General features: G+C 41.4%; 1 protein-coding gene across 9 annotated transcripts in view; it reads right to left on the reverse strand.

Annotated features, from left to right (window-relative positions):
* STK31 (serine/threonine kinase 31) overlaps positions 1-24083 on the reverse strand; it is a 620303-nt gene that overhangs the window by 203707 nt on the left and 392513 nt on the right. For 8 of the 9 annotated variants that reach the window (XM_033930854.1, XM_033930858.1, XM_033930857.1 and 5 more), the window contains one exon: positions 4095-4274. The exons of the other annotated variant lie outside the window; for it this stretch is intronic. In XM_033930854.1, coding sequence (XP_033786745.1) covers positions 4095-4274 — 180 coding nt within the window. The remainder of the gene's footprint in view (positions 1-4094; positions 4275-24083) is intronic. 9 annotated transcript variants of the gene reach the window in all.

Consider the following 24083-nt stretch of genomic DNA (forward strand, 5'->3'; position numbering starts at 1 on the left):
TGACGCAATAGAAATCTCGGGAAAGGTAATGAAATGGTTCCAAGAATTCCTAACAAACAGATCCTACCAAGTAACCAGCAACGGAAATTACTCCAACTCATGGAAAAACCCATCAGAGGTGCCCCAAGGCTCCCCTCTATCACCCACATTATTCAACATCTACCTCACATCCTTAGGTCACCTACTACATAAATTAACTTAAAACACTATATATACGCAGACGATATATCCATCCTAATCCCTTTAAATGACTTCACAAATGAAACTATAGATAACCTCTCACACACAATGATAGAAATTGAAAAATGGACCACCAGCTTCAAACTAAAACTAAACAAAGAGAAACCAAAAGTATTTTTGGCAAGCCCCAACGACAAAATAACAAAAACATTGTTAAAAATAAACGGCCATGAATATCCAATCGCCAAAAGCATAAAAATACTGGGCATCACTCTAGATACTCACTTAACCATGGCTGACCACACAAACCTACTGGTGAAGAAATGTTTTTACACGCTGTGGAAGCTATGGACTATTAGAAAATACTTTGACACAACATCCTTCAGATTACTGGTGCAGTTGCTGATCCTATCTACACTAGATTACTGCAACATCGCCTACCTGGCTATCCCCAAAAACAGTACAAAAATTAAGATTAGTACAAAACACTGCAGTTCGCTTGATCTTCGGACTGAGAAAAAAAGACCACATTAGCTCCTATTACAAAAAATTACACTGGCTACCAGTGGAGGCGCGAATACTGTTCAAATTTGCATGTATCTGCTTCAAACAATTCTGGGGCCTAGCACCTTCCTAACTGCAAACACACTTCACTCTACACCAGTGGTTCCCAACCCTGTCCTGGAGGAACACCAGGCCAATTGGGTTTTCAGGCTAGCCCTAATGAATATGCATGAAGCAAATTTGCATGCCTATCACTTCCATCATATGCAAATCTCTCTCATGCATATTCATTAGGGCTAGCCTGAAAACCCGATTGGCCTGGTGTTCCTCCAGGACAGGGTTGGGAATCACTGCTCTACACAACCCCACACGTACAACCAGAAACAAAAACATCTTTACAAACCCAAAGATCACAGGCTGCAAATGCAAATCCTTCCTAGACAGAACCTTCATGTTCCAAGCAAACAGACAGCAATCCTGGCTGGGAGACCACATAAATAAAGCCAGACAGACCTACAACACATTCCGAAAATCAATTAAAACTACTCTATTTGACAATTCCTTGCTTAATCAGATGACCTCTCTCAGGTATTCTTTCCCCTTTCAACCCCAATGTATTATGTAACATCTTTCTTCTCTCATATATTCTTTCCCCATGTTTCTCCAATTTACTATGTAACATCCTTCTTGCATTTTGTAATTCGCTGATTGTCCAGCCTTCTTTCTATGTGAACCGCCTAGAAGTCAGTTTGACTATGGCGGTATAGAAAAATAAAGTTATTATTATTATTATTAAAAATAGAAGAAAATTTAGACAAAATAAATTGCGAATAACCGAATCCACGGATACTGAAACCACGGTTCCGAAGGGAGAAATGTATATACTACTTGGTCAAGGTGTATTAAGCGGTTTACAATCAGGTACTCAAACATTTTCCCGGTAGGCTCACAGTCTATCTAATGTACCTGGGGCCATGGAGGATTAAATGACTTGCCCAGGGTCACAAGGAGCAGCATGGGGTTTAAACCAATAACCTCACGGTGCTGAGAGTGTAGATCTAACCACTTTGCCACACTCACCTATACCTGTTTGTCATTCTTTCTATAGTCCAGAGCAGCATGTATAGATACATTCTTCTTGTCCTGTGTGCTGTTATAGTTAGACAGTAAGCTCTTTCGAGCAAGTACCCTCTCTTGCATATTTAATGTACAGCACTGTGTGCGCCTGGTAGTACTACAGAAATAATAAATAGCAGTAGAAGTAGTGAACATGTTTTATCCCATCAGGCTGCTAAGCTAGGGAAGGAAATTTCTGTAATTCTTAGGTCTCCATCCTCATATTTAGTTTTTCAACTAAATATTAAAACTTATTTGTTTATAAAAAGATGCTTGTAATATATGTAGTTGTTTAGTGCAATGTTTATTTTAAAAGGTTCACTGGATTGTTTTATTTTGCATTAAATGATTTGATGTTCTAAATCCTGGAAATGACCAGCTTCTTGGACTGGTAGCCACTATGAACTTGAAAATGGCTGAGTGGATTATAAATTTTATTATTATTCGGGACATATAGTCATTTTTAGTAGCATTCCAGGGCAGATTTAGCACATGACCGGTTAAGTGCTGATATTCAGAACTTAACAGGCTAAGATAACCACATAAATAGGACCACATAAGTCAGTCCTATCTTTGGGCCCCTTTTACAAAGCCACGGTAGTAATTCTTGCTTAATCAATACAATGCAGACCATTCAATTCCTATGGACTGTATCATTTGCCGTGCCAGGACTCACTACTGTGGCTTTGTAAAAGGAGCCCTTTATGCAGTGCCCGTTTAAGTACTGAATATCACACTTAGCTGGCTACTGTCACAACCCCAGCCCTAAAGCTCGGCTTGTGCCAGGTAAGGCTTTGTCTAAACCTAGCCTAGCCTTAAAGAGGGCCAATCATTGTGATAGGCTAGAGTCAAAGAATAGGGAAAGCCCAGTATGGCCCTTTAAAACCCAGATTTCTGATCCCTGGGGAAGGGAGGATTATGAGAGTAAGAGCCTGGAACAGCCACAGAATCCTTCTACTCCTCCTCCTGTCAGCTCCCAGCTGCAGGAGCTGATTAGAAGTTCTGGTAAAGCTAGGCAGAAGCTGCAGATTGCCCTTCCCCCTCTAAGAACAGGGCGTGGTCACCTTAATGCATTAGAAGCTGCTCTGAGAAGGAGGCAGGCAGTCTGCCCTGGGCCAGCCCGGGAAGGAGGTGTGCAGGACCGTGCGCCTGAACCTCAACTCCCTCAAGACATTGAGATGGGAGATCCAGCCACTGACCCTGAAGCTAACCAGCCAGTAGAACCGGAGCCTATGGAATGCCTTGAAACTGCCAGCATGACTGAAGTCAGTCCTATGGAAGAAAGTTAAGTTTCAATGCTGGGTGGGTTTTGTTTGTATGCTCGGGTTAGCCATTGTTTAGGTTCCTTTCGGGGGAACTGTTTGCACCTGAGTCAGGATAGGGAGCAGTGCTAAGCTTCTAATTAGGTGCCTGAAAGTAAAAACCTTGGGTTTTGGGTTGAAGTGTGCTGAACTGTTTAAGTTTACATTTTTGGTTTGTTTTTTTTTGAATGCAAGAAAGACTTTGGATTTTGAATTGTGGGCTGCAGGAGGTAGCTTGTTGGGGAAGAATCCACATGTTATCCTAGGTTGGGACAGCGGGGCCATTTGTGGCATTCTGTTTTTACAGAGAAAGTTTGTGGATTCGGCTACTTCCCTTCCCCCACCAACTCCCATTAAGTTGGCTGGGGCCAAGCCGCTCATTAACAAAGGCTTGGACACTGCATTGTTTTGCATTATAGAAGAAGTGTAACTGTTGTGGACTGCCTGCTTGCCAAGGGCGGAAACATTTAAGATTGCACACTTCTACTTACCTGAAGTACCTGCAAGAAAGGTGTGAGGTGCAGGAGTCTTGTTTGCAACTCACTTTTTTTTTGTGTTTGGGATATTTACTTATGGTTTCGGGAAAGCATGAACTGAAGCCTGTTCCAGTTTCATTGCCACAATAAAGTGGGACTTGATTTATATTGGAAACTGACTCTTTTGAATCTTTTATTTTCACATTGAATGGTGTGACCAGCAGGACTTCCAACTTTTGGAAGCACGTCGGACTTGGGCTATTCTGGACGCTGACCGGAGCCAAGCGTATCCACGGTTCCGGTAGCGTCACACTACATGTTAGTTGCTCTACAAACCCAGAAATTCAATGCCAGTGCCTGGATATGACTCGGCATTGAATTTCTGAGTTTAGCACCAGTCAGCAAAAAGCTGATCTCTATCAGCTGAATAGTGGGTCCTAAATCTTTTGGACATAAAATTAATTTGAAAAGAATATACCTTAGAGAGATAAAATGATTATCTTAGTCACAGACTTACATTTTGGATACGACAGAACCACAGTAAGAGTTCTCCAAGAGAATCATCTGTGTCTCTTCTGACATGCTGAAATTCTTCCATCTTTCTGCATTTCCATTCATGGAACTCATCAAAAATGTTTTCTGAATCTTCTGCTTCAAGGACTTGACCATAGGCTGTAGATAATGACCTAGATAAAGCCTGTACAATACATGTACACTCATACTTTAATAATCTGTAGTGAATACAAATGCAAAATCACAATCAAAACCCTTACTATCAAGAAAGAGATGTTATCTCAGTAAGAAGCAACTGAACTACAGAGATCATGACCCAAAGGATTTCTGAGTTCCTAGGTAAGCTGCGCTGTTGTAGTAAAAACAAACCTTAAAACCAATCTGAAAGTTATTATATTTGTATCACAATGAAACAATACAATTTTTCATTCAAAAAAACTAATGGTGTGTTAAGGCACCATTAGGCAATATGGCATGCAACCCTCCACTACTTTCAGTAATAGAAATGTGGGTCTTACAGTCATGTTGTAAAGCACAAAATGAGAACACCCAAAGTTCCATAGAAGGAGCAATCCAAAAAGAAAACAGGCTGTGGAGAAACACAATGTTCTTAACTTTCCTTTATTTCTTCAAGATATCTTCGAACAATGGTAAAATTAGTCCACATCAAACATATAAAAGACTACCTTGACTCGACATGGGCTATGTTTCGGCTGACAAAGCCTTTTTCAAGGGTCCTAAAGTCAATCATAAACAAGTGGTTAGTATAATGGAATTGAGTTTCAATCTCGAAGAATCCGAAGTGAAGGGCATTATACCAACCACTTCAGTGTTTTCCCCAGAAATTTTTTCCAGCCGGGTGGCATGAAAATTTGGTGATGGGGAAAATTAAATGTGTACTATTTTTATTAATTATTATTTTCCAATGCTCAATATGACATCCTTTTTAGGGTTTGACACTTGTGCCAGAATATTTTTACTAAATTTAAAGTATCCAATTCTAGAAGTGAATAATTCGATATTTGCCCTCTTTCAAATGGTAGAGGTTTAAAAAGGGAAATGCGTTAATAAAGTTATTAGGTTCAATCTAGCCATTTATTTCTGCATGAATTTAAACAACTTAAAAAAAAAAAAAAAGATAAATATAGCTCATTCAGTCATACAAGAAACGGCTCTACAGAACCTCTAATAATGTTTTGATCACTAGATTCCTTCCTGAGATCTCACTGAGGATATGAAATAGATACGATCCCCACTTCCAGACCTCTTCCACATAATTTATGGAGAGGTGCTACTGAGCCTTGAAGGAGACCTGTGTGAATGCACTACAGTAAAATAAAAAGTAGCAGATAAAGATCAAAGTGAAAGCTAGGGCAAAACAGTTTAGGTAAAGATGCAAATAATAATTAGTAATGTATTAAAAATATTTTATCTCTATTTGCTTATGATGTCATTTGAAAGCTGCTTGATTTTAATACAACTTTAATTTAATTCTTTATAGTGTGTGTGGAGGGGGGAGGGACAACACCTACATCAACAGTAAAGTTAGAATAGGGTCATTAAATCCAGTGGCATACCTAGTATATATATAACAGCCAGTGCTGATCATTTTTTAACAACCTCTTCCTCTATTTAAAAAGATATTTTTAGTAATAATCCATGAGTCACACAACAAGGGTGCACCTAGGAAAAGGCAGCATCTTAAACACTGCAGTGAGCACTAGAACACCAACACACGCATTGTAAAACTAAACAAGCCAGATCCTGCACAATGAATTGATCCTGTACAATCGAAGTTAACAAAAAGCCATGTCCTTTTCATACACACAGAACACAGATACATGAACTAAAAATAGAAATATGTAAACAAAAGTTAAACTGAACCAAGAAACCAGGCTCTGCATACAATGCAACATCACAGAAACAGTGACACGTCCCCTAATACTATGCAAAATATAAAGACAGTAGATGTAAATTTGAAAAACTGCTACCACTTTAGAAATTAACAAATAGAAATAAAACAAATAATGAGAAATAAGAAAATACCATTTTATTGGACTAATCCATTTTTCAATTAGCTTTCAGAGGCCAAATCTTTCTTCAAGATAGTACACTATACTGCTTTTATGGTATCCTCTCCTGACCTGAGGAAAGGTTTTTAGTCCCAAAACTGCCTTATTTCCATTTCCTATTTATAAACTTTAATCAATACAGTTACAATACTACTTGATTCTACGTAAAGCAACAACAAAAATTTTCTTCTACCTTTTGTCGTTTCTGCTTTAATCATCTTCTCTTCACTCTTCTATTCAGCGTTTGTCCTGGCTCCCTTCTATGCAACATCTGTACTCTCGCTTTGCCCCTTCCACCCAGCCTCTACCCCCTCCTCTCTCTCTCTCCCCCTACCATCTACTGTCCATCCTTTCTCTGCCCCTTCCATCCACTGTCCACCCTCTCTGCCCCTTCCATCCACATCCACCCTCTCTGCCCCTTCCATCCATGTCCACCCTCTCTGCCCCTTCCATCCATGTCCACCCTCTCTCTGTTCCATATGGCAACTTCCCTCTATGTCCTTTCAAAAACTGAATATCCTGTGCCCTTTCTCTCCTTTGTACATGATTCATTTCAGCTTCCTCCCTCTCCATTTTTTTGTCTCCACCCCCTCCCTTATGCTCTGGCATCTCTCTCTTCTCCTTTCCTTCCCACTCCAGCCCATGGTCTGGCATCCCTATCTCCTTCCCTTATCTCCCCCCATACCCTAGCATATCTCTCTTATCTCTCCCTCCTTCTCTGGCACCTCCTTTTCCTTTCTTTCCCTCTATTCTGGCATTTTATGTCTCCTTCCCTCCCCCCATGCTCTGGCATCTCTCTCCTTTCCTTACATCTCCCCCTCCCACTCCATTATCTGGCATCTCTGCTCCTTCCTTTCTCTCCTACCTTCCTTTCACCTGGTCTGGCATCTGTCTCCTCCCCCTCACCCCATATGCCCTGAAATATCTCCCCTCCCAATGGTCTGGTAGCTCCTTTCCTTTCCCTCCCATGGTCTTGGCATCTCTTTCTTCTCCCTTCCCTGGTCTTCCTTCTCCCCAATTGGGTGCAGCAGCAACACTTCTCATCCCCCTCCCCATTGGGTGCAGCAGCAGCACTTCTCTTCTCCTCCCCAGTTGGGTGCAGAAGCATTTCTCTTCTCTCTCCCCCCAATTGGGTGCAATAACATTTCTCTTCCCCCTCCCCCCCAAAATGGGTACAGCAGCAGCATTTCTCCCCCCTCCCCCCCCAATTGGGTGCAGCAGCAGCAGCAATTCTCTTCCCATCCCTCCCATTGGCAGAGTCACTACAGACTAAGGCAAGTTGTAAGCTTCCCTCCATCGCTGACTTATCTTCCATAGGTCAGTGATGGAGGGAAGCTTACAACTTGTTGCTTTTGCTTGCTTCGTGCCTTCCTCGTAGCCGGGGCCTGCCTTCGCGGAAACAGAAAGTAAGCAGGACCCAGCAGCGAGAAAGGCCCAAAGCAAGTAAAAGCAGCAAGTTGTAAGCTTCCCTTCGTCGCTGACCCGTCTCCCGCCTTAGCCTGTAGCAAACTCATGCTCCGGGGCTCATAACGTGTACGTGCCAGCTTCCCTTCTCTTCTCTCTCCCGGGACGTAACTTCCGGTTTTGGAGGAAAGAGAAGGGAAGCCAGCATGCACATGTTAGAGCCCCAGAGCGTGGGTTCAAGTCGCTTGCTGGCATTAAATAAAAAAGGCAGGAGTCAAACACAATGTTGAGCAGCGGTGGCAGCAGCAGGATTTGCTGGGTGGTCATCTAAATTAGCCGGGTGGAGCACCCGGATAAAATGCCCTAGGGAGAACACTACACTTGTTTATGATTGACTTTAGCCTTGAAAAAGGCTTTGTCATTTGAAACATGGCCCGTGTCGGGTCACGGTAGTCTTTTATATGTTTGATGTAGACTAATTTTACCACTGTTTGAAGATATCTTGAAAAAATCAAGGAAAGTCAAGAACACTGTGTTTCTCCATAGCCTGTTTTGTTACAGTCATGTGAAAAAAATTAGGACACTCCATGAAATATTCAGTTCTTTCTTAAGAAATGTTCACATATCGATGCCGAATCTTTTTTTTATTTATCTCTGGAAAAGAAACTGATATAATTGCAGGTAAACAACAAAAATTTTCCTCGATTTACTCATGAAACAAAAGATATCCACAAAAATGTATATGCTAACTGAGGAACATATTAGGACACCCCCACATATCCTCCCACTTAGAGTGGTGTATCACATCAGGTGCACATGATTAGAACATCGCTACTCAGCATTTTGAAGGAGGTTTGCCCTACTTACACCTCAGACATTTAGTTTGGTGTGCTCATGACTGCTGTAATGAGAGTGAACATCATGGTGAGATCAAAAGAGCTATCTAAGGCCTTCAGAAAGATTGTAGCAGCTAATAAGTCTGGTAAGGGATTTAAAAAGTTCTCGAAAGAATTTCACATTAGCCATTCCTCGGTCCGTTCTCCGGAAAACGGAGTACAAGTGGAGGACTTTTCAAACAACTGCCAACATACCCAGGTATGGCCATCCAAGCAAGTTGACTCCCAGAGCTAAAAGAAGTCTCCAAAAACCTTAAAATGTCATTAAGGAACCTACAGCAGGCTCTTGCTACTGCTGATGTGAAAGTGCATGCCTCTACAATCAGAAAGACTGCACAAATTTAACTTGCATTGGAGGTGTGCAAGGAAGAAACCTTTGCTCTCTAAGAGAAACATCAAGGCCAGACTGATGTTTGCCAAAGAGAACTTAGGCCTTCTGGAATAGTGTTCTATGGACAGATGAATCTAAAATTTAATTATTTGGACATCAGAAAAGTGGACATGCTTGGCGAACACCAAATGCATCATTTCAGGAAAAGAAAGTAGGTGGAAATATCATGATTTGGGGATGCTTTGCTGCAGCAGGACCTGGCCAGCTCACCATCAGAATCCACCATGAATTCTACCATGTATCAGAGGGTGCTTGAGAAACATGCGAGACCATCTGTAAGAAAATTAAAGCTGAAGTGGACCAAATGTTTAAAAATAATTTTATTTTCTAACTGGTTTTAGATATGGCTGGGATTCACTCAAAAAAAACCTCACTCCATGGTTTTCAATCTCTAGCACAGGGAGAGAGGCTGAGAACAGAAAGGATCATGGTGGTAGGTACAAGCAGTAAGGGGTGAAAAGAAGGATGAAAATAGCAGGAGAGGTAAGACTAGGAAGAGAAAATCAAGGACAAGTAGAGAAAAAGGATAGACTGCATGACATAAAATAATTTGAAAATGATTAGTTTCTCCTGGCCAGTCAAGATGTTTGAGCTTTTACTATCCTGCTGGCAAGTGGAAACCAAGAACTACTGGGTTGTGATGTCATCACTTAAAATCTCTGTGCAACCCACTGGCTAGTCATAACTTATCATAAAGCAGAGAAAAAATGCAATTAAAAGGACAAAACTCCTCTAGGAACTAATAGAGCTTGACAGAGTACCACTAATGAAGGCTAAAGCTTTCCAGACTAAAAATCTAACAGGAATAACGAGCTAGCCAAAATCAAAATTTCTTTATGCTTCAGAAAAGAGAAAAGAAACATTTTAAGAAACAGAGTGGGTTCTAGATTAGTCTGGAGAGACTCAAGGAAAGAAAATTAGTAACAGCAAGCTAATTTACCCTTCATTAACATTCTACCAGTCTAATTCAACCAGCTGAATATGTCTTTAAAAAATACAGAGGAACATCAATAAGAAGTGCATTGCCATAATCAAGCCTATTAAGAATCAAGGTATCAGAATTTCAGGGCACACAGTTCCAAAATTGGATTTAAAGGATCTAATTTTTCACAGAGATGAAAAATTTCTGTACTACTAACAAAATATGATGTTTGAATAATAAATTTTTATCAATTAAAACACCTGGGGACATAAGTTATTCTTCAACTGGAATTGCAGCTTGCCCTAGGAACACCTGTGGTGAGGTAGAAGGATTGAGAATATGAAAACTGGAGACCTTCAGTCTGTCCCACATTGAGAATGAGTTTGTGATCGGACAACCATACTGCAATAGCAGAAAGCTTTTGCTGAAACTCGTAAGAAAACATTGTCCAAATTTTTACATACTACTACAAGCTGAATCTCATTAGCATAAAGATAAAACACAGAGGCCCAATGTTGCCAACAATGCAATAAAAATGCTAAATAATGAAGGAGAACGAATTGATCCCTGAAAAACTCCCACAAGACAATGGATAAGATTTTGAGAAGTTGGGCCTCGAAGCAGTTTCAAATGAATGGGTAGTGAAGTAAAAGCAGAACTAATTCAATGCAGTGCCTCTTATACCTATATCTCTTATGGGCCAATAAAAGGATATCCAATTGTATTAACAAACACTTCTTGGCCACTGTTAAGATGGCAGATACTTATGAGATAAGGCACTTACAAGGAAATTTTTAGAAGGTCGCTCCCACTGCTAAAGCCTTTGGCTTAAGCAGTAGAAACTGCTTCCTCTTCAACTGAGTCTGCCTAGATACTTCAGGAAAAATTGTCACTTTTTGGCCGCAAAACAAAGCTTGTTTTTTTTATGAAATACAACTTCAAAATAGCTTGCTTCTCTAACTCCGATTTAAACCAACAGTATAGCTCATTTAGTTATTATGGCCTTAGATGATTCAAGAAACAGATATAGTCAAACTATCTGGTGAAACTAGTTTATCGATTCCCCCCTCATCTACTATCTCCCTAGAAGTCTTTGGAATGGAAGAGATTATCAGGTTCTGTACTGCAAAATTTCCCTCATATACCTTCTTAAAAGTTCTAATGGAGAAAGATAATGTGTAATAGGAAAATTTAAGAAACGAAGATTTTTAACTCTCATAAAATTCTCAATTTTTTCTATTTTAGCATGAAGCAATATACTATTTTTAATGTTGGAAGTAGCAGTACCCTGTAAATTACTCACAGATTTATCTAATTTATCCAACTTATTTCCTAATTCTGTCATTTGAGTTTCATGCTTATTCCTTTCAACAGTAATATCTGATGAAAATTGACAATTTCAAAACGGTGCTTTGTAATGAAGACTCTATTAACACTCAAATAAACATCATTTAAAGTGATAATTTTATCTTTAGGGAGAACATTAGCATTTGGCTCCATAACCATCTGCACAGGAGTCAAACCTTTTGTTCCCAACAAACCAAGTTGAACTGAATCATTAAGTCCAGTTAGAACAGGAAATTGTAAAGGGGAAGCTACATCCTCAACATTAGAGTGTCTTTACTCTCCCAACAAGGTTTGATGGCTGGGGAGGTGGTGACAGTTCCCCAGAGGAGAGGGAAGCAGACTGTATAGCTAAAGTTACCTGCTCTTCCATCCGTGGTAAAGGGGATGCCAAGAGATGATGATCCATTGGACCCATACCTGAAGTGGATGGGTTAATTTTTGCCTTCCTTTTACCCATAATGGTAAGAATCGATACTGGCCCGCTCCTTACTCCTCATAGGCACCGAAGGGGCTCAAAAGGGGCGTGTCCTGCCCCTTTGACCATGCCCCTTTGGACTCACGGCCCTGGGCTCGTGACTATGGCTCCCTTGCTGTTAAATGGAGGCCCACAAGGACCCCTCTTGTAAGCGCTGGACGCTGGGCTGCTGTGGGGACTGCCTGCCCCGATTTGAAAGTTAGTGCTGCTGGTTGGCTCTGGCAGCTCACTCTCTCTGCGGCTCCCTTGCTGTTAAATGGAGGCCCACAAGGACCCTTCTCATAAGCGCTGGACGCTGGGCTGCTGCGGGGACTGCCTACCCCGATTTGAAAGTTAGTGCTACTGGCAGCAGTCAGCTCACCCTCTCTGCGGCTCCCTTGCTGTTAAATGGAGGCCCACAAGGACCACTCTTGTGAGTGCTGAATGCTGGGTTGCTTCGGGGATTGCCTGCCCTGATGTGAAAGCTAGTGCTGCTGGCGGCACTGGCGGCTTTAGCAGTGGGTGCAATCTTCTTCTTAAAATTTCCTTGTAATTGCCTTATCTCATATGCAAGTGATAAATATGTGTTTTTGGATTCAGTCCAATTAGATAATTTTCTTAAAGACAAACCTTTGCAGATAGTTTCTTAATTTTTTTTTCTTTTTGGGAGGATGTTTTTGACATTGAAAAGTGAGCCACATTTTTTTCTGCCTGTTAAAAGATGTTAACATTTAGTTTAGTTACTTTTATTTCCTTGGATATGGTACTGGTGGCCAGAATAAAGTGGACTAGATCATTGATGTTATTTCCTTTTGAATTGTTTGATGTGCATTTGTTTGTGCTGAAGTTTTAATATTCTTGTATGTTTGTTATTTGATTGTATGAATAAACAAAGAATTTTAAAATAAGATGGCAGATATTATCATTGACCATTGATACAAGAACTGTATCTGTGTGGTGTTCCTCACAAAAGTCTAATTTGTTAAGGATGGAAATAATTATATGAGGTCCAGAAACCAAGCAGTTATGAAAAGGACCGATTTCTCACATTTAGCTAAGAATAGCAAATTAACTATTGGACAAAAGTTTGAACAAGCAAAGGATCAAGGTCAAGTTGGGTTTTTTTAAGCAGGACCAAATGATAGATTTCTTCCAAGAATTGGAACTACTGCTTGTGTTAGACTAAGATGAATAAATTCCCTGAATTGAGAGGACAACATGGTGGAACACTGTTTCAACAGCCAGGTTGGTGCACTTTCATAGGGAGAACTGGAGGAATAGACTGAAGAATACTTTCTGAAACCCAATCACCAAAAAGGGGGTGAAAAATTAAAAAACTTCTATATTTGCCAGAATCTGCAGAATGGTGAAGGGCTGAAAGGGATGATGGAGAAGTCATGAAAGAAAAGAGGAGATGTCCTTTGAAGATCTGCCAGATTTGCAAATAAATAAAGAGCAGGGGATGGTACAAAAGTAACCAAGAAAGGTTTTGGCCACTGAATGATATGAAAATAAAGTAAGTCAAGGAGTGTCTTAAAAGTTCTCTAGTGAAGTAAAAGGCATGTGACTAAGTGCCACACTTCCCCCTCATTTACTCACCCAATTATAAAAGAAATAAGAGTATGATAGAGGATACAACTGATTAAGAAAAAGGGAGTCCCCATCTTTAAGCCAAGTCTCAGTAATAGCTAAAAATAGTGGGACAAGTCTGCTCGAACAAGACAGCTAGCAATATAGTCTTGGTTTTAAGAGAGAACGCGTTTATCAAAACTACAAAATCTCATAAATCCCGATATCAATTTGTACCACTGAGCTGCCTGGTGTCCCAGAAAGTCCACCTGAAAACAAAAGAACGGCAAACTCTACTTATCACTAAGATTTTTCCATTCAGTAAACCCTACCTGAATGGCCAGCTTCAATTGCAACCACTTATAATTTTATGATTTATTAAGACCATATTTGTGTTGCAATTGTGAAAAGTCAAGCAGCTTACTATTAGAAATAACATCATCTAAAGTGTGTACACCTGCCTTCATCCAATATTTCTAAATGACCTTAAATCTGCCAATTTGAATCTTGGAGTTTAGCCATAGGGTCTGATACGTTGATTTAAGAATTGAAATAGGTGTTAAGTTATTAACATATCTTAACGTTTTCCATGTATCTACTAATATTCTATTTTCTTTCTTTTTTTTTTAAAAAAAAAATCTTTATTCATTTTACAACTTACAAGTGTAGCACAAAGTAACATTTGAACTTGAAAACATCACTTGATTTTCTATTATAATGCACATAAAATAATCAAATTTAACCCCCTCCCTCTCCCCCTTACCATATCATATCCAATCACATTATATCATATAAAATATTCTTCTCAATTAATCTATTACTAAAAAAAAAATAATAATAATCAGAATTCCCCTCATCCCCCCTCCCCCTTTCAAATATCACATAACACATATATCCAATAACAAGTTCTTTCATTTCTCCAAATCAAATAGTGAAAAAATCAAAAACTATCCCCCTCCCCATATTTTCATTTGTACTATTTAGGGAAAAATGAAGCCTACTCATTACATAAATTGTTAATGGTCCCCACACATCTTGAAATTTATTAAAATTTTCTTTCTGAATCGATATGACACACTGAATTATACCAAAAACTGTAACTCAATCTGTTCCAATTTTTCCAGGTATATGTTATTTGTTGTATGGCAAATCCTGTCAGGATAAGTAAAAGCTTATTATTGTTGGAAGAAATTTGGCTCTTCGCCCTCATAGACATGCCAAATAAACTGTATCATATGATAAGGCCACATGATTTTCTAACATACAATTTATTTGGCCCCATATTGATTTCCAAAAAGCCAAAATAAAAGGGAAATAGAACAATAAATGATCTAAAGTCCCTGCTTCGAGATGACAATGTCAACATTTATTAGACTTAGAGCAATCTAATTTTTGTAAACGAAAAGGGGTCCAGAATGCTCTATGCAACAGGAAAAACCACGTTTGTCTCATAGATGCAGACATTGTACACCTCATCCTCCAAGACCAAATTTGTGGCCATTGAGATGCAGTGATTTGATGATTAATCTCAATGCTCCAAATGCCTCTAAGACCAGTCTTTGGTTTTTTATTCATAAATCCAGATATTAATTTATACCACTGTGCGGCCTGGTGCCCCAGAAAGTCCACCTGAAAGCATAAGAATTATAAACTATATTGATTATTACGATTTTTCCATTCAGGGAACTCTGCCTGAATGGCCTGCTTCAGTTGCAACCATCTATAACTTTGTGATTTATCAAGACCAAATTTATGTTGCACCTGTGAAAAATCAAGCAGTTTACCATTAGATATAACATCATCTAAAATAAGTACCGTATTTTCACGCATATAACGCGCGCGTTATACGCATTTTTACCTACCGCGCATACCCCTCGCGCGCTATATGCGTGAGCGCGGTATACAAAAGTTTTAAAACATAGTTCCCACCCCGCCCGACGCCCGATTCACCCCCCCAGCAGGACCGCTCGCACCCCCACCCCGAACGACCGCTCGTACGCGCTCCCACCCGCACCCACGATCGGAGCAAGAGGGAGCCCAAGCCCTCTTGCCCGGCCGACTCCCCAACGTCCGATACATCCCCCCCCCGGCAGGACCACTCGCACCCCCACCCCGAAGGACCGCCGACTTCCCGACAATATCGGGCCAGAAGGGAGCCCAAACCCTCCTGGCCACGGCGACCCCCTAACCCCACCCCGCACTACATTACGGGCAGGAGGGATCCCAGGCCCTCCTGCCCTCGACGCAAACCCCCCTCCCCCCCCAACGACCGCCCCCCCCCCACAACCTCCGACCGCCCCCCAGCCGACCCGCGATCCCCCTGGCGACCCCCCCGACCCCCCCACCCCCCTTCCCCGTACCTTTGGTAGTTGGCCGGACAGACGGGAGCCAAACCCGCCTGTCCGGCAGGCAGCCAACGAAGGAATGAGGCCGGATTGGCCCATCCATCCTAAAGCTCCGCCTACTGGTGGGGCCTAAGGCACGTGGGCCAATCAGAATAGGCCCTGGAGCCTTAGGTCCCACCTGGGGGCGCGGCCTGAGGCACATGGGCCCAACCCGACCATGTGCCTCAGGCCGCGCCCCCAGGTGGGACCTAAGGCTCCAGGGCCTATTCTGATTGGCCCACGCGCCTTAGGCCCCACCAGTAGGCGGAGCTTTAGGATGGATGGGCCAATCTGGCCTCATTCCTTCGTTGGCTGCCTGCCGGACAGGCGGGTTTGGCTCCCGTCTGTCCGGCCAACTACCAAAGGTACGGGGAAGGGGGGTGGGGGGGTCGTGGGGGTCGCCAGGGGGGTCGCGGGTCGGCTGGGGGGGCGGTCGGAGGTTCTTGGGGGGGGCGGTCGTTGGGGGGGAGGGGGGTTTGCGTCGAGGGCAGGAGGGCCTGGGATCCCTCCTGCCCGTAATGTAGTGCGGGGTGGGGTTAGGGGGTCGCCGTGGCCAGGAGGGTTTGGCTCCCTTCTGGCCCAACTACCAAAGGTACGGGGAAGGGGGGTGGGGGGGTCGTGGGGGTCGCCAGGGGGGTCGCGGGTCGGCTGGGGGGCGGTCGGAGGTTCTTGGGGGGGGCGGTCGTTGGGGGGAGGGGGGTTTGCGTCGAGGGCAGGAGGGCCTGGGATCCCTCCTGCCCGTAATGTAGTGCGGGGTGGGGTTAGGGGGTCGCCGTGGCCAGGAGGATTTGGGCTCCCTCCTGGCCCGATATTGTTGGGGAGTCGGCGGTCCTTCGGGGGGAGGGATGTATCGGACGTCGGGGGGGGCATCAGGCTTTCAGGATGGGGACAGACCTTCAAGGGGGGACAGTGCACGGAAGTCAGGGGGGGTGAACGGAGAGTCGGGACAGCGCACGGAAAGTCAGGGCGGGCGAAAGGAGCATCGGGCAGCATGCGCGGTATACCCGTGAGCGCGGTATACCAAAGTTTTTGTACATATCATCGTGATTTCTGCGCGCTATACCCGTGTGCGCGTTTTATACGGGTGCGCGTTATTTGCGTGAAAATACGGTATACCTGCTATTATCCAATACTTCCAGACGACCTTAAACCCGCCAATTTGAATCTTGGGAGTTCAACCATATAGTCTGATTTGTAGATTTTTGTATTGGGATAGGTGTTAAATTGTTGACATATCTTATAGTTTTCCATGTATCTATTAATATTCTCTTTTCTTTATATACTCTAGGCATTTTGATACTAAGAATATGGCAAAGCCTAAGAGGAAACAAGAGTTGCCCTTCCAACCGCAGCCAATCTGGGAGCTTTTCCATGAGCTCTGGGAAGACCCAATACATACCCTGGTGTATAATATAGAATTGATGATACCTATAGAAATTAGGAAAATTTACCCCTCCCTCTGCAAATGGCTTTTGTAAAGACACTAAGGCAATTCTAACAATTTTACCCAGCCAAACAAATTTTGTAAGAATACTGTTTAACTTTTTGTAAAAAGACCCCTGAAAAAAACCTGGTATCATACCCAATTGGTAACAAACCATAGACAAAATCATCATCTTAATAGTTTGAACTCTCCCCCACACTAAGACAGACGTAAAGGATTCCATTGCTTACATAATTCTGTTACCCTGTGTAATAAAGATTTTTCATTCAATTTCATTGTTTCTTCCAGCGTATTTTTTATCCAAATACCTAAATATTTTATTCCCTCTTCCTTCCAGACAAAGGGAAATGAATCAAATAAACCTTTTGCATTGTACACATTGAGTGGAAGAACTTCAGACTTGCTCCAGTTAATTTTATATCCTGAAAATTTCCCAAATTTCTCTATCAATTCAAGCAAGCATGGAATGGTTGTTTCAGGATTCCTCAAATGAAGCAATATATCATCTGCATAAGCAGAGACCTTGTATTTCCAACCAGAACGAGGAATACCCTGTATCTCCTTCATTTGCTGAATAGCTAATAACAAGGGTTCTACAATACCGAAAAGTAAAGGAGACAAGGGACAACCTTGTCTAACCCCCCCCATGCAAATTGAAACATTCTGAAAAATTATTATTAATATATAATCTAGCAGCAGGGAAGCTATACAATATTTGGATCATTTGTATAAATCCTGAACCTTTACCAAACCAATCCACTGCTTGATACATGAAGGCCCATTCCACCCGATTAAAGGCCTTATTTGCATCCAAGGATACAGAAAAGGCCGGATCCTTCATGACTTTTTTAAAATAACATATGAAAAGCCAACCTCGTGTTATTGGAAGAATGCCTCTGAGCAACAAACCCTGTTTGGTGCATACCAATTATATAAGGGAGAGCCTTAGCCAAACGTAAAGCCAAAAGCTTAGCCAAAAGTTTTCCATCTACATTAATTAAAGAAATAGGCCTATAGTTTGAATCCAGTTGTGGGATCTTTATTTGGCTTTGGCAAAACTATAGTTAAAGATTCTGCCATAGTACCTGTAATGCAACCTTTATTTAGTTGAACCTGATATAAATTTAATAGATGAGGTAATAGGGATATTTGAAATGATTTATAAAAACTCTACCGTAAAACCATCGCCACCTGGAGTGGACCCAACTCTAAGGGATTTCAACACTGTTTACAATTCTTTTAGTGATATAGGCTCTTCAAGACTTTCTTTTATATGTTCAGGAATTTTAGGTCCCTCTAATAATTTCAAAAATTCTAAACCATCTTTTTCTTTAACTAAATAAGGCTCATAAGAATAAAGAGCTTTATAAAAATTTAAAAATTGTTTTAAAATATGTTCAACTTGGTAATTAGTATCACCTTTCTCATCTTTAATGGCAATTATTTTTGTCCTTTTTTTTGCTTTAAGATAATTTGCCAATTGTCTTCCTGCCTTATTTGAGTTTCCATAATACAGAGCTTGTTGAGAAAATAAATCACTTCTTACTAACTTAGAAGAAATCTCATTATATTTACATTTAGCTTTTAAAAGATTCTGCAATGTAGAAAACTCCCATTTATTAATCAATTTTGATTCTAAAAGCTTAATTTCTTGCTCCAGATTGGAAAATTGTTTTTTGACCTGTTTCCTAAGATATGCCAAATAAGAAATAATTTGTCCTCTCATGGTTGCCTTAAAAGCATCCCATAACGTTTCCATAGAGATTTCTTCTGTAGCATTGATTAGAAAATATTCATTTATTTTAAAAAGAAAATCTTCACAAAATTTTGGATCCGCAAGCAATGTATTATTGAATTTCCATACAGATCTACTATTATCCTGATCCATAATTTTAAGGTCAACCCACACACCTCCATGACCAGATAAAATACCGTATTTTCACGCATATAACGCGCGCGTTATACGCGTTTTTACCTACCGCGCATACCCCTCGCGCGTTATATGCGTGGGCGCGGTATACAAAAGTTTTTCTACATAGTTCCCACCCCGCCCGACGCCCGATTCACCCTCCCCAGCAGGACCGCTCGCACCCCCACCCCGAATGACCGCTCGCACGCGCTCCCACCCGCACCCGCGATCGGAGCAAGAGGGAGCCCAAGCCCTCTTGCCCGGCCGACTCCCCGACAATATCGGGCCAGGAGGGAGCCCAAACCCTCCTGGCCACGGCGACCCCCTACCCCCACCCCGCACTACATTACGGGCAGGAGGGATCCCAGGCCCTCCTGCCCTCGACGCAAACCCCCCTCCCTCCAACGACCGCCCTCCCCCAAGAACCTACGACCGCCCCCCCAGCCGACCCGCGACCCCCCTGGCCGACCCCCACGACACCCCCACCCCCCTTCCCCGTACCTTTGGTAGTTGGCCGGACAGACGGGAGCCAAACCCGCCTGTCCGGCAGGCAGCCAACAACGGAATGAGGCCGGATTGGCCCATCCGTCCCAAAGCTCCGCCTACTGGTGGGGCCTAAGGCGCGTGGGCCAATCAGAATAGGCCCTGGAGCCTTAGGTCCCACCTGGGGGCGCGGCCTGAGGCACATGGTCGGGTTGGGGCCATGTGCCTCAGGCCGCGCCCCCAGGTGGGACCTAAGGCTCCAGGGCCTATTCTGATTGGCCCACGCGCCTTAGGCCCCACCAGTAGGCGGAGCTTTGGGACGGATGGGCCAATCCGGCCTCATTCCGTCGTTGGCTGCCTGCCGGACAGGCGGGTTTGGCTCCCGTCTGTCCGGCCAACTACCAAAGGTACGGGGAGGGGGGGTGGGGGTGTCGTGGGGGTCGGCCAGGGGGGTCGCGGGTCGGCTGGGGGGGCGGTCGTAGGTTCTTGAGGGAGGGCAGTCGTTGGAGGGAGGGGGGTTTGCGTCGAGGGCAGGAGGGCCTGGGATCCCTCCTGCCCGTAATGTAGTGCAGGGTGGGGGTAGGGGGTCGCCGTGGCCAGGAGGGTTTGGGCTCCCTCCTGGCCCGATATTGTCGGGGAGTCGGCCGGGCAAGAGGGCTTGGGCTCCCTCTTGCTCCGATCGCGGGTGCGGGTGGGAGCGCGTGCGAGCGGTCGTTCGGGGTGGGGGTGCGAGCGGTCCTGCTGGGGGGGGCAGGGCAGGGCGGGTAAACGGAGAGTCGGGACAGGGCACGGAGAGTCGGGGAGGGCGAAAGGAGAGTCGGGGCGGGCGAAAGGAGAGTCAGGGTGGCCAGAGGAGAGTCGGGGCGGGCGAAAGGACAGCCGGGCAGCATGCGCGTTATACCCGTGAGCGCGGTATACAAAAGTTTTTATACATAATATCGTGGTTTCTGCGCGCTATACCCGTGTGCGCGTTATACACGGGTGCGCGTTATCTGCGTGAAAATACGGTAATTGGATCTTTGGAGGTTTGTGTTATCTGTTGTAATAATTGGTTTGAAACAAAAATATAATCTATTCTTGAAAAGGATTTATGAACATCAGAGCAAAAAGAAAATTCCCGTCCATCAAAATGAAGTATTCGCCATATATCTTAAAATCACAAGATTGTGCAAAATTATCCAATCCCAATGATTTCATGATTTTACTAGGTTTTATTATCCATCAAAGGATCAATAACAGCATTAAAATCCCCAGCCACTACTAACTTAAAAGTAGCCAGTGATAATAATATTTTGTTGTAGAGTCCTGAAAAATTAATTTTGGTTTGAATTACGGGCATATACATTGAAAAGTGCCATTGTAGTACTTCCCATGCTCGTTTCCACATGTAACCATCTTCCTAAGGGATCTGAAGCTTTTAATTTAAACAAAGCAGTACATTTTTTATTAACTAGAATAGCAACTCCAGCCTTTTTACCAACAGTAGGGGGAAAAAACCTCAATGTTTGATCCAACCTCCTTCCAGTTTTTTAGATTCTACATCTGACAAATGAGTCTCTTGGATGTAACAAATATCCACATTTTGTAGTTTTAAAAATAATAATGTTTTTTTTCTCTTTATCGGATGGTTGAGACCATTAACATTTAATGAAAAAAATCTTAAAATCCATTTTACCATTTATATTTGAAACTTAAAATTATTATCCAAAAAGGCAATTTATAATTAGTGCTTAATAAATATCCATTTTCCCCAAAATTAGAATCCAAAATATAATCCCATTTCCCCACCAAATCCAAACCCCCATACCATACTCCCTTTCCTCCCGATTTAATAGTGAAAGCTTGGAAACGTAAATTTGAGATCCGGTACACAAAACTCCTTATAAGCTATCTTAACATATTTATTTCACTAAATTTAGTAAGCTAACCATTTTATGAATCAAATTCATAAAGAAATCTAACAAATTCAACTTACAATCCCCTCATTAAAATTAAACAAATGATATTAATCATCCCCTCATTAAAAATAAATAATTGATATTGATCAACTTTTCAATGAAGTTAATAAATAAGTAAATATTTTCAGAAAAATAAAATCTTACATAATTTATTAAGCTCCTTTTTCAATATGAATCAATATCAATTTGTATCTATTTTTTTTTTAAATAAATTATTTATATATTTCCTTCAAAATTAACCTAAATCTTAAGTATTATTTTAAATTTTTAAGATTTTGATCTATTTTTTTTTCCCTTCTCATGTACTAATTCTTAATCTTATCCAATACTTTACCTAAGAAAACCTTTAACTTAATAAAATTATGTATTTTAATCCATCACTCTGGAAATTAATATCCATTCTATATCAATTTTACTTTCCTGTATAGAATTCATTAATTAGCTTTACATATGCTCATTAAGATATATTCAAACAATTAACAATCCGACAAGTTATATATATGTAAATGTTATGATGAAATTTGTACTCAAAGATCAAGATTAATTAATTAACCTTTTGCCTCAGAAGTCTTCCCTCTGGGAAACTTTGTATTCCAATATAAAGGGAAATCTTATGATACGCTTGATTAATTAATTAAATCAATTAAATAGAATAAAATTTATATCAAAATCATCCACTTCTATATAGATCCAAACAAACATTACATAAGTGAAACATCAATCACCGTAAAAGCAAAAAGATTAATATTTAAACCAAAATATGTGTGGTATCATATCCAAATCAGCGCATACAACATCAGTAAACAAGAGTACGGCGCAGAGCTGCAGGGTTTAGAAGGCCATGACAGTGCTCGGGTTTCAAACTACGACAGTCCTCCGATACGAGCCAGAATTATGCGCGAGCAGCTAGCAGCTCTTTAATCAACTTTCAGAACACTTCTCACGATATGTTTTCAAAAATGAACCTAGACGCAGCTACTTTCATTATTTTCATTCACAATGAAGAAGAGCTTTTTTGTCCAAAAACTAAATTCATTACTCAAGAGTATAAGCCTTTCAAGATTCTTCCCTTCTTGGCTTAAATCCGAATCATCATACAAACAGACGATTTAATAAACCTTTGTAATAGTCCTCAACTTCACCACATAAGCGCTCCAATCTTTGGAAATCCCTCTATAGACCTTTTCCCATCAGCTTTCAGAACATTAAAGACAATTCTTCAGTCTTCGGGCAGAAGTTAAAGTAAGATCTCCAGGCCAGACTGTTTCTCCAGGACACACCTCCAATCACTCTGTCATTGAGCCAATCCAGCCAATCAGGTCACCGACTAGTATTTGCATACATTTTAAGCCAATCCAAGACCATTCGGAATTACAACTACTTTCCCATTCAAAAATTAACACGCTCAACATATTTAACTGTTACATAGCCTGTTTAAATCTCCACTTTATAAGAATTTATTATGTCAAAGTCTCCGTTTTCTAAAACAGAGCAGGTCCCTCCATAATATGTTGAAGGAAAGCAGCGTTAATTTTTCTTCACAAAGATTTTTTGTTAAATCTATCCACCACATTTAACCAAATCGTTCCTGCATCTGTTTCAGATCGCTTGTGCCAGGATTCAAATATTATCAAGTTTCAAATGAAGCAGTCATTCCATTAACACTGTCAATTTCCTTCCCTTGCATTCCTCCATGATATTTCCACATTTTAGCCACATCACAACTCAAATTTCTAATGTCTTAGGGATATTTCTAATGTCTTAGGGATATTTGCATCTATGAGACAAACCTGGTTTTTTCTGTAGCATAAAGCATTTTGGATCCCAGTTCGTTTACAGAAGTTAGATAGCTCTAAGTCAAATAGATGCTGGCACTGTCATCTCGAAGCTGGGACATTAGATCATTTGTTATTCTATTGTCCATTGATTCTTGCTTTTAGGAAATCAATATAGGGGTCAAATAAATTGTATGTTGGAAAATCCAGTGGCATTATCGTATGATACTGTGATGTTTGTCATGTCAATGAGGGCTAAGAGTCAAATATCATCTAAGAATAATAGGCTCTTACTTATTATGACAAGGGGTTGCCGTACAACAGATTACGAGTAATTGGAAAAATTGGAAGAGACTTAATTACAGTTTCTGGTGGAACTCTTTATGTCACATTTATAAAATGGAAAGGATAATAGCTACACGGCAAGGGAATTTTAGAAAATTTCAGATTTGGGAGCCATTAACAAAATATTGTAATGAGTGAATAATGTATTTCCCCTTAAAAATGCACATCCAAGTTGGAGGGAGGGGGGGAGGGATTTTATGGTTTGAATATTAAATAAGGTTTATTGGAATGGGGTTTATGTGTAGGTTTTCTTGAATTTAAGGAATGTATTTGATTAGGGGGAGGGGGATAAATTCTGATATGGATTTTAACAGAATATTAAGTGTTGTATTGGAGGTCAAAATGATTTAAATACTGTTATACTTATTGTAAGTTTTTAAAAATGAAAAAAGGACTGGAAAACCCCCCCCCACACACACACACACACACACATACACACACAAAACTACAAAATCTCTTCCTGATTAAAAATAAAAGGGGGGGAATGAGAAAATACTCACATAAACAAAACCAAATATTGGGAAGCATGTCAAGCAGGGAGGCAATAGCTGACATGCACAGGGATAGATTCCAGACACAATTTGCTCAAAAAATTAAAAATTAAGAACCATTAAAATTTACAAAAAGCAGGAGACACTCA

Source organism: Geotrypetes seraphini, chromosome 2, assembly GCF_902459505.1.
Source record: "Geotrypetes seraphini chromosome 2, aGeoSer1.1, whole genome shotgun sequence".
NCBI classification, from domain to species: domain Eukaryota; kingdom Metazoa; phylum Chordata; class Amphibia; order Gymnophiona; family Dermophiidae; genus Geotrypetes; species Geotrypetes seraphini.